This window comes from Oncorhynchus mykiss, chromosome 7 (assembly GCF_013265735.2).
Source record: "Oncorhynchus mykiss isolate Arlee chromosome 7, USDA_OmykA_1.1, whole genome shotgun sequence".
In the NCBI taxonomy this organism is placed as follows: Eukaryota; Metazoa; Chordata; class Actinopteri; order Salmoniformes; family Salmonidae; genus Oncorhynchus; species Oncorhynchus mykiss.
In genome coordinates, this window is record NC_048571.1 from 71,906,710 (window position 1) to 71,918,751 (window position 12,042).

The 12,042-nt window shown below is 38.5% G+C and overlaps 2 protein-coding genes across 2 annotated transcripts in view; both read left to right on the forward strand.

The window, feature by feature from the left end:
* Positions 1–5,770, forward strand: part of LOC110528429 (protein bicaudal D homolog 2) — a 28,454-nt gene extending 22,684 nt beyond the window's left edge. The window contains exons 7-8 of the mRNA XM_036984005.1: positions 386–635; positions 3,728–5,770. Coding sequence (XP_036839900.1) covers positions 386–635; positions 3,728–3,730 — 253 coding nt within the window. The 3' untranslated portion in view covers positions 3,731–5,770. The remainder of the gene's footprint in view (positions 1–385; positions 636–3,727) is intronic.
* A 1,420-nt stretch (positions 5,771–7,190) lies between these two features.
* LOC110528430 (caspase recruitment domain-containing protein 19-like) lies at positions 7,191–12,042 on the forward strand. Its single transcript, XM_021610484.2, has 6 exons — positions 7,191–7,881; positions 8,777–8,916; positions 9,124–9,280; positions 9,555–9,620; positions 9,751–9,816; positions 10,276–12,042. Exons 1-6 carry the CDS (start codon positions 7,875–7,877, stop codon positions 10,383–10,385), a joined length of 546 nt encoding a protein of 181 aa, XP_021466159.2. The 5' UTR covers positions 7,191–7,874; the 3' UTR covers positions 10,386–12,042.

Genomic DNA, 12,042 nt, shown 5'->3' on the forward strand with positions numbered 1-12,042 from the left:
AACTCAAAATCAAATATGCTTCTCAAAAATAGTGTTCACTGTGGGAGAACGTTTATTTGTATTGCTGATTCTCTGTGTTTATCAGAGTGCCATCAGCTAGCCTGATTTCAGATGTGTCCATGTAAACAGGATTATTAGGCAAATCGTTTTTCTTGCAAAGCATGTAAACGGTTTACTCTAACTATTATATTAATCTATCCAAAATAATCACATTATTGTGTGCATGTAACCGCACTCAATGTTGGACTCATGCTACTCTCTCTCTTATCTCTTGCTTTCTTTCTCTCTCTCTCCCCCCTCTCTCCATCTGCCCCCTCTTTCTCTCTTTCCCCCTTCTTTCTCTCTCACTCCCTCTGTCCCCCCTCCCGCTCTCTCCGTCTCTCAGGTGTGATGAGTACGTAACTCAGCTGGACGAGATGCAGAGACAGCTGGTTGCGGCGGAGGACGAGAAGAAGACCCTGAACTCCCTGCTCCGCATGGCCATCCAGCAGAAGCTGGCCCTGACCCAGCGTCTGGAGGACCTGGAGTTTGATCATGAGCAGGCGCGCCGTGGTGGGGTTACAGGAGCAACGACGAGCAGTCGGGGCAAGACCTCCTCGTCGGCGCGGGGCAAAGGGGCCTCAGCCAATCATCACGTAAGTCAGAGATGCTCCTGCTGGGTCCTCCCCGAGCCCCACGGCATCCTGGGAGGCCCCATTGTCCTCTGCAGAGAGGAGTACAATATATACTGTGACCTTTGAACTCTATAACCTCCATCATAACCTCTAACCTCTCATCACGCTTTGCACTGCTGAGCTTCACCGGCATTGTTCTGTCAAGGATGTTGCTGTAACCATGACAATGGTGGCTAACGGTGTAGCATGTATGCGTTATTACATAACTTTAGAGCAGGAGTGTACATGGCATAATCTGTATGACTATGTTATGCCATGATTATGACAGTGTTATGTAGCTCTTATGACGAGAGGTTTTGAGGAAAGTGTAAGAGAGTATAACCGTCAGTCAGACAGGCGGCAGTGTCGGCTGCAGACAGGCAGACAAAGACAGACAGGCAGACAGACTTAAGGCCCTTTCACTGCCAGAAGCTTCTACCCTGCTGCTTCTGTCTGGTCCAAAACCACTCAGGAATAACTAAAGAAGTGCAATTACATATACTGTAGCTACTAAATAAAAGTGGACTGTGAGTTTAGGCACTTTAGTGTTTTGCTTTGATATCATAAAGTGATAATGTGTGATGTGGTTTGTTTTCGTGGCACTTTATATAATGGAGATTGTCGAACAAGGTTTGTTCTGAAGAGAAATACCAGAGCATTGATACATTAGGCTTAGTTAAAGTTAGGAATAAGCATTTAAACATGGGTCCGGTTTTGTATAAATTAAACCAAGATATGGTTATGAGCGTAGGTTGGTTGTGAAATGTTTATTGAGGGTTTTCAGGACAACATTACTGAGGATTAGAAACTCCATATACTCTACTCTACTGAGGACTATATACTCTACTCTACTGAGGACTATATACTCTACTCTAATGAGAACTATATACTCTACTCTACCTAGGACTGTATACTCTACTGAGGACTATATACTCTACTCTAATGAAAACTATATACTCTACTCTACTGAGGACTGTATACTCTACTCTACTGAGGACAATATACTCTACTCTACTGAGGACTATATACTCTAATGAGGACTATATACTCTACTCGAATGAGGACTATATACACTACTGAGGACTATATACTCTACTCTAATAAGGACTATATACTCTACTCTACTGAGGACTATATACTCAAATGAGGACTATATACTCTACTCTAATGAGAACTATATACTCTACTCTACTGAGGACTGTATACTCTACTGAGGACTATATACTCTACTCTAATGAGAACTATATACTCGAATGAGGACTATTTACTCTACTGAGGACTATATACTCTACTCTACTGAGGACTATATACTCGAATGAGGACTATATACTCTACTCTAATGAGAATTATATACTCTACTCTACTGAGGACTGTATACTCTACTGAGGACTATATACTCTACTCTAATGAGAACTATATACTCTACTGAGGACTGTATACTCTACTGAGGACAATATACTATACTCTACTGAGGACTATATACTCTACTCTACTGAGGACTATATACTCTAATGAGGACTATATACTCTACTCTAATGAGGACTGTATACTCTACTGAGGACTATATACTCTACTCTAATGAGAACTATATACTCTACTGAGGACTGTATACTCTACTGAGGACAATATACTTTACTCTACTGAGGACTATATACTCTACTCTACTGAGGACTATATACTCTAATGAGGACTATATACTCTACTCTAATGAGGACTATATACTCTACTGAGGACTATATACTCTACTCGAATGAGGACTATATACTCTACTCTAATGAGGACTATATACTCTACTGAGGACTATATACTCTACTCGAATGAGGACTATATACTCTATTCCACTGACTATATACTATATACTCTACTCTAATGAGGACTATATACTCTACTCTACTGAGGACTATATACTCTAATCTAATGAGGAGTATACTCTACTAAGGACTATATACTCTACTCTAATGAGGACTATATACTCTACTGATGACTATATACTCTACTCTAATGAGGACTATATACTCTAATCTAATGAGGACTATATACTCTACTGAGGACTATATACTCTAATCTAATGAGGAGTATATACTCTACTGATAACTATATACTCTACTCTAATGAGGACCATATACTCTACTCTAATGAGGACTATATACTCTACTGAGGACTAAATACTCTAATGAGGACTATACTCTACTCTAATGAGGACTATATACTCTAATCTAATGAGGACTATACTCTACTAAGGACTATATACTCTACTCTACTGAGGACGGTATACTATACTGAGGACTAAATACTCTAATGAGGACCATATACTCTAATCTAATGAGGACTATATACTCTACTGAGGACTATATACTCTGCTCCACTGACTATATACTCTACTCTAATGAGGACTATATACTCTACTGAGGACTAAATACTCTAATGAGGACTATACTCTACTCTAATGAGGACTATATACTCTAATCTAATGAGGACTATACTTTACTAAGGACTATATACTCTACTCTACTGAGGACGGTATACTATACTGAGGACTAAATACTCTAATGAGGACTATATACTCTACTCTAATGAGGACTATATACTCTAATCTAATGAGGACTATACTCTACTAAGGACTATATACTCTACTCTACTGAGGACGGTATACTATACTGAGGACTATATACTCTACTCTAATGAGGACTATTAACTCTACTCTAATGAGGACTATGTACTCTAATGAGGACTGTATAATATACCTCCTGCTGTTCTCTTATAACGCTATCACCCAATTGTCAACCCACCCTCCTCATCATCTTCTCTAACCTGTCATCTGAAAACTCATCTCCTAAATCATTATCAATCCTCTAACCTGCATGTAAATACAATACCATACCTGAGTCCTCTGCTTCCTGCAGCCAGCAGGCCTGCACTGTACATGACTAACCATCCTCTTGACCCCAATGACTCCCCACTGCCACTAACATAGGTAACCGTTTAATCAAACAAGATTTATCAAATGAAGACTGGCCAGATGATTATCTAACCCTCAGATTTTAATGTAATTTTCTTATCTCTCTATTTTACAGTAATTTAACCAAGCTGTGTCCTTCAAAGGTTGACAGTCAGCTTGCCGATGATTACTTCAGTGTCCCCTCCTGGCCTGAGACAAATGTCAGAGACACGTACTGCTGTAGTGTGAGGACTTTGTTTCTGTGCACACACACACACACACACACACACACACACACACACACACACACACACACACACACTCTTGACCTTTACAGATGCGTGAAATCCCCAGGGGTTTGGTGTCTTGGTGTGGCTGCAGGAAACAACAAAGACTCATGGGTATGATGACCATAGAGATATCTAGGTCTATTTCTATGGGAATGACCATAGAGATATCTAGGTATATTTCTGTGGGAATGACCATAGAGATATCTAGGTCTATTTCTGTGGGCATGACCATAGAGATATCGAGGTCTATTTCTGTGGCCATGACCATAGAGATATCTAGGTCTATTTCTGTGGGTATGACCATAGAGATATCTAGGTCTATTTCTGTGGGTATGACCATAGAGATATCTAGGTCTATTTCTGTGGGTATGACCATAGAGATATCTAGGTCTATTTCTGTGGGTATGACCATAGAGATATCTAGGTCTATTTCTGTGGGTATGACCATAGAGATATCTAGGTCTATTTCTGTGGGAATGACCATAGAGATATCTAGGTATATTTCTGTGGGAATGACCATAGAGATATCTAGGTCTATTTCTGTGGGCATGACCATAGAGATATCGAGGTCTATTTCTGTGGCCATGACCATAGAGATATCTAGGTCTATTTCTGTGGGTATGACCATAGAGATATCTAGGTCTATTTCTGTGGGTATGACCATAGAGATATCTAGGTCTATTTCTGTGGGAATGACCATAAAGATATCTAGGTATATTTCTGTGGGAATGACCATAGAGATATCTAGGTCTATTTCTGTGGGTATGACCAACAGTTTGACCCCCCATTGTGATTCAGTCGCTCATCCCACATTGTCCACCACTATACTGGTATTACTCTGTCTATGTTTCCCCTGATGACTGCACACTTTTCATGTCTTTTTATTTCTCTTTTTTTGCTTGTAATTCACACCTCAGTGAATGTGTGAGGTGTTCATACACTTTTAAGAATTGTTACATGTTTGGTCATTGGAGCATTAATTAGTAATTTAAATATTTGAGCTTTTGTCATTATATAACTGTCAGATTGATAACAACATTTCCATGGAGAACAAACCAGCAAAGTCATAGGAACTAACTTGCTCCAGTTTTCTCTGGGGTCAATATTCAATAGGACTCACAAGCTAACAGACATTCTCTACAAGCACATAGATGAACATCTTAAATTGGAATTTGTTTTTCCTCTCTTTTTTTTAAATCTTGTCACATATTGATAATGTGCTTAAAAAAAGTTAACCAGTGAGAGCAGGATGTTCCAGCAGGACATTCAACCAGTGTGTGCCTAGTGGGTAATTTCTGGCCTTAGTTTAGACCAGTAGTTTGTTCTGTCCACAAAAGAGAAGCTGGATTTAATTTTGACTAGTAGTTTGTTCTGTCCACAAAAGAGAAGCTACATTTAGATTTGAATGTTTTCTATGTCTTTGAGAATTGTGGTAAGAGGTTATGACCCCAGTCAATAACAGATTGAGGAAAATAATAGGAACTGTGGTGAATTGTGTGAAGTGATTCTGCGATCCTGCAAGCATGCAGAGTTGCAAATTTAGGGGCTATTATTATGATTATTATTAATCGGTAAACCTTGTTTTAAGAGTAATGATACCACAGCTGTTAACTTTGGCTGCCTAGTTAATAGTGGTTCAGAGCGTTTTCGATGATGGCCGAGGGAGAGATTACTAATGCAAATACTTATTTATACTCTACCTTTGTATGGCAAAGTTCAGGCGACTATGGTGGAGACTTTTTGTATTGTCTGTTTTAATGCAATTTTATGAGCCCTTTTTACATCCTCTAAAAGTGTTGTTGTGATTTCAACAAACAGACTAAGTTAAGTCATGAACACATCTGCAGTGCCATTTAATTTATTGTTGATGCAATAAAAGTTACATTTGGGATTCTCTTTTTTTACAAGTGCAATTTGAACGCAATCGATATAGAAACACAGTATAAACATTCTCTGTCTGTTTGTCTGCTGATGCTATTGTTACATTTTACTACTACTTCTTACTCACAATTTTGATCCTAATTGAGTTGTATATCTTTGTACTAAATAACTTCACTTGTTTGTATTTATTTTTAAACAATGTCATGTATGTTGGCATTGTCGATAATGTGGATTATGATTATTGCCATATTGATACCATATCGATGCCTTTTTTCATGTCGTCTTCAAGAGACTCTGGATGGAGATGGTAGGTGAGATGTGTGCTCAATAGAAGTCAACAGCCTACCTGTATGATGATGATGTTGCACTGGCAAGGTGCATGTTTCATAGTTACCTTTATTCTGCCTAAAGGTATGCCAAATAAACTTCACTTTAGTCTTTATTCTGCCTAAAGGTATGCCAAATAAACTTCACCTTAGTCTTTATTCTGCCTAAAGTTATGCCAAATAAACTTCACTTTAGTCTTTATTCTGCCTAAAGGTATGCCAAATAAACTTCACTTTAGTCTTAATGTGGTGTTGGGATTATATTTTATATAGTGTGAGCCGCAAAAGTATTAGGACAGTTACAAATGTTTTGTTGTTTTGGCTCTGTACTCCAGCACTTTGGATGTTAAAGGATACAACGAGGTTATCATATGAGGTTAAAGTGCAGACTGTCATCTTTAATTCGAGGGTATTTTCAACCATATCGAGTGAACCGTTTAGAAATTAGAGTACTTTTTGTACATAGTCCTCTCATTTTAGGGTACCAATTCACTTATACAGTATGTGTATAATAGTAAAAAGTTAAGTATTTGGTCCCATATTCATAGCACAGATAATCCTGAGTGAATTGTGAATAATGATGAGTGAGAAAGTTACAGACACATAAATATCAAACCCCCAAGACATGCTAACCTCTCACCATTACAATAGTGTGAGGTTAGAATTTTGAGGGGGTATGGTATTTATGCCTTTGTAACTTTCTCATTCATCATTATTCACCATTTATTCAGGATTATCTGTAATTATGGAATCATCCATATTCATGTAGGAGTGTTTAGAAACATATTATATTATTATTTACAATATAAGTGACTCCAAAATTACAATACATTATTTACCATTCATTTCTGTACCAAATGATCTGAAACACAACCAAAACAAACAGCAAATGCATCCACCAGTCAGTCACAAGCTTGGTGTAATCATTGTGCGTTATGAATATGGGACAAAATACTTAACTTTTTACTAATTTTATACACACAAAAGTGAATTTGTCCTAATACTTTTGGTCCCTCAAAGTATGGGTGAAAATTCCCTCAAATTAAAGCACTTTAACCTCATAGTCATTGTATATTTTCAAATCCAAAGTATTGGAGTACAGAGCCAAAACAACAACAACAAATGTGAATGTTTGTGTGTGTGTGTATTTATTGATCTATTCTACAGTATCTTCACTATCTAATCATATTTATGCTTCAGTCATTCAATGTGTCCCTCTAAAATGACCTGTGTATTAATTTAGGAAGTTTTCCAACATGCATTAGTCAATACAAATATAGCCATAATAGCTTAATCCTAAAATGCGTGATTATGGGCCTTACTGTAAATCAAACGAGATCAGATCATAACACATTTTCATAGCATTTACAACTTTTTTTTAACATATCCCGAATTATGGATGTTAAATCTCACTGAAATAACCGAAAGTTAGGCTACTTTATATTCAATGTGTACCTTTGATACATTTAGTCATGGATACGTGGTATTGGGCATTTCCGGGGAAGTTATAGCCACTCCCTGCAGTTGTGTTGGATTGATGGGTTGTCACTAGTTACCCCAGCCACAAAGTTGGCTAATGAAGGTCATCGTAAAATGTATGGGGGGAAAATTCGACCTAATTTAAGGTTAGGGTTGGATATAATGTTAGCAGTGTGATTTTAAGAAGATCATTTGTAGAAATACGCGGGTTTAGCCATAATTATGACTTCGTGGCTGTGGTAACTAGTGAACACCGGGTTGATGATCTCGAGGGAGGGTCCTAACAAAGAACAGAAGCGACTCCACAATGGGAGGTTTGGCGGATACTTCTTATAATATAGTACTAGTGTATTTTCTGTTTTTATGCCATGGATATGTTTTTAAAATTAATTGTATCATTTACACTTACCCACATGATATTGTGCTTGAACGTAACGTAACCAGTCTGGGCGGGAGAGCATGGTTGTCAACAAGTGGACAGCTTCTTCCTTGTCTTTTCGAGAGTTTTGAATGGCAATGACATGGCACTTCCAACTTCTAATGTAATGTTTGCTATCGTGCTAACACTTGGTAGCCTAACCCTTTGCAACGTGTAGTGTTCCCGGCAGATACGTCTATTTCTAAGCAACATTGTTTCTGGTGTAGGCTACACCTCGCGCCTGCCTTTGAACTAATGTAAAATGATATCACAAGTTGCTGTACCCTACCCGTTTACACATTATAACACAAAAAGATACTGTACATTTCTAGCATTAGACACACACAGACTGAGCTGAATTCAACACATTTTCTTAAGAGGCAAGTATAGGCTACCGAAGAAAATCATGTGCCCGAGAGCAGCCAGCGAGGCACAAGGCATTTAACTTACATTTCACCCTAGAGTCACTACGTGTACTTGGCTATTTTAGGACAAGCCATGTCCAGACAATCAATGTCGACCTGGCATAGCCTACCTATTCTGTCAAAACGTTCCAAATGTAAAAAAGGAACTAGATTTCATTCTGCTGTAAATGCCTCTTCAAACTTTGACTCTAGTAGCATATTTTGAGATTTCACTGTCCTAGTTTGTTTATACTGTATATCCCATATCCTCATTTAGGGAGGCAATCATTCCATATCCTTGCCCAAATATGAACTGTGTGATCCTCATGTCTTCCCATTTTATTATTATAATTTTCATGTTGTGATTCATTCCAATGTGACTGTCAGACAGCTTCCATGACCAGCTGCTGGAGGACAGTCGGTTCCTTAGGGCAGACCGTCGCCTGGACACAGAACTAGTGGATAAGCTCATCCTGCAGCTCAACAGGATCTACCCGCAGATCCTCACAGACAAGGAGGCCACCAAAGTGAGTCTTGCTCCCCAGTAAAATAATTTTGACCCAGGGTAGTGGTAACTTCCACTGGTAGTAAGAGTCCGAGAATGACTACTTGTTTCATTGTCAGACCAGCGCCAGACAGACTGTAACACAATGTTACAATTGAGTAATAGGCTAGCGTTCACAGAAAATGTGTTTCTGAATTCCTGGAATGCTGAATATGATTTGATGATCCAGTTTAGGGACCTTGATGTGCCCACCTGCGTCCGACTGGCCGAGCTCCTGGCTCACCTACAGGGGAAAGGTGAAGAGGCCTGCCGGGAGTTCTACCGGGCACTTCACCTGCATGTGGAAGAGGTGTACTTCAGCCTACCCACGCGTCTCCGCCTCAGAGGTTAGTCTCTCCGACTGTCAATCAGTCACTGGAGATCTGACATTTGTTCTCATTATTATTCACACCAAAATACCTTTTTTTACTCCAGTTTATTTTAGTAAATGCTTTCTTAACACTTCTTTTTATTAACTGTGCATTGTTGGTTAAGGGCTTGTAAAGTAAGCATTTCACTGTAAAGTCTACACCTGTTGTATTCGGCACATGTGACAAATAAAATGTGATTTGATTGAGTGAGGATGACATTATCGCTGACATTTTGCAATCTCTTTCCCAGATTCTATAGACCCGTTCACGACTGCAGCCTCACCCACTCAGCAGAGATATGTGCTAAACGACAGAGGTAAGCTATACTCACAGAAAGTGCACACTCTGTCACTTACCAACACATGTACTGTAAACACACATGCCCTTTACGTACCGTAAACCTCTCTTTCTCACATACTGTCTTCTGCTCTCTCTTCCCTCTCCAGGTCATATGTTCTTCCTGAGTTGTTTCAGTGTTGCAGTTGGGGTGGCTCTACTACATTACTATGGCGGTGAGTAAAATTGTTGTTTTTTTTCCCCCAAAGAAAACAGTAGGAACACCAGAAATCATACATTTTTTACAGCTCGTCTGTACTCCTGTAGACTTTAAAAAATTAAAAATCAAGCATAACATTGCATCTTCATGTTATGACAAATCAAACTTTATTTAAAGTGCAATCGGATGACACTTTACAATTAAACAAACAAGAAGAAGCAGTGAAAAGAATGAGAAAAATAACATAAAACACAAAGGATGTCTAAAACAATAACATCACCGATTTTAAAAAGTGTATTTTTATGTAATTTAAAACGCTCTAGTGTTTGCATCTCATACCTGACAGGGCAAGCTTTTTCATTGGTTTTGGGCTTTTACACCTATTCAGTTTTCATTAGGTTGAAGTTGTCAATGCTATCATGATTATTTGTTGGGGAATAAAACAAAGTTGAACCTACCATGTGTTGTCCTGCAGAGGCCAAAGTAACAAGGGGCAGCAGGGCTCTTGGCATGGCTGCTCTTGGATTGGGTCGACGAGCCCGAGAGGTTCTCATATGGTACACTGAAGAGCCCATCAGGAAGTAGTGGGTGTGTCTCCAACACCACTAGCACATCAGAACACACACTCCAGAGGTGCTTCCGGACATCCACACTACACTACACCCTTTTCACACTACCGTGCCAGCCTGAACCAAACTAGTTACAGCAACTACGGTTAGTACAGCTTGGTTGGGCTCTATTCGATTCGTCTTCATAGGGCCTTAAAGCCCTTAAGTCATTGATTTTTACAACTCTGTAAATACTATATATATATATATATATATTATATATATATCTCTTTTGGGTTTAAGGATCTTACTTTCGCTGACAATTTTTCATACAGCTCTGTTTTTATGGACTTTCATTGTCCTAATAATGGTTAGTTATAGACATGCCTCTTCTCTGGTGAAAGCAACTATTATTACACTAAATGTAAGCCTATGTTACTGAATAGCATCAGAGATTCTGTCTGCATTCATCTTAATTTGTGTGGCGTGGACACAGTAGACATGTAGGGGTTTGTACAGAATACCCAGAGACCAGGCTCACTTTAAATACGGAACCTTTTCCAGGGTATGTGTTGTACTGCTCAGTATACTCAGGGGATTGACATTAGAAAACATAAATTTATTTGGTGTATTTATAAGATGATGTGTTTAATTTGTTCAAGAAAAAAACAACCAAGCGCTAAATGTATTGCTATTTGTTTTGTGATAATGTCTCTGTTGTCAGGGAGATTATGAGAAACACAAATGTAATAACAATGTTATAATATATGCCCAGTGTTTGGCTTGGGCTAAATGTCCACCACATAATGTCTTTACATTAGATGAATCCAGGTCCACTATGTTTGTATATCTAGGCACAGTTTAATGAATGTGTCACTTAGCGATATCAGAGAGATTGCAATATGTTCACTAGAACTATCACGTTATAGTGATTGACTTATCTCCTGATGTTTAAAGCTGGAATCCTTCATGATGAAACTGCTATGTCCGTTTGCCACAAAGAGGTTACTGTAAACAACAAACAGTTTTTACTCTCTGACATCATTGGACGTGTAATAGAACAGCAGAATATCTTCTGCATTTTTATTTTGGTGTGAGGCTCCTTACCTCCGGTTCGCCAACGAAACAATGGCGGTGTGGCGGACAGTAGCGCTGTTTCCCCTACTGCGGATTCCATCTTTAAATATTTTTTGAGTGAAAATGGTACTAAGTCACTGTTTTTGAAAGTGTTCTTTTTTTATTATGCCCACTAAAAAAACAACACAAAGTAATACATTTCAGGTCTCAACTGTGTTGTTTCACCTCGGAGTCTATTTCTCTCTCACTTTTCTCAAATGTTAAGAATTTTCAAAGCCTTCTCTAACCAACATGTCTTATGTTTTCTCTTACACATGCATGAAGCCTTTGTTCACTAACTTGCTGTAATTATGTTTAGTTTGTTAAGGTCAATATTGTTAATGGGGGAAGTAGATTATAAGGCCTATACTGTTTTATAGTAGGGAACATCATGTTAAATACACATTTAACCTACCAGATATAATCCATGTGTAGACATAGAGCTGTGATACACCAGTAATACCTACTCTTTTTATGTCTAAACGTGGAAGTTAGGAGTCTCCCCACAGACTAACTGTCTTGGTCTCTCAAGTGCCTTCATTAGCCTTTCCATGCATGGACAATAAAAAAACAATATC

Excerpts from the sequence above, each read along its gene's own strand:
- LOC110528430 (XM_021610484.2), top strand. Across the intron at positions 8,917-9,123 it reads CAGACAAGGAGGCCACCAAA|TTTAGGGACCTTGATGTGCC; the intron begins GTGAGTCTTGCT and ends TTGATGATCCAG. Across the intron at positions 9,621-9,750 it reads ATATGTGCTAAACGACAGAG|GTCATATGTTCTTCCTGAGT; the intron begins GTAAGCTATACT and ends TTCCCTCTCCAG.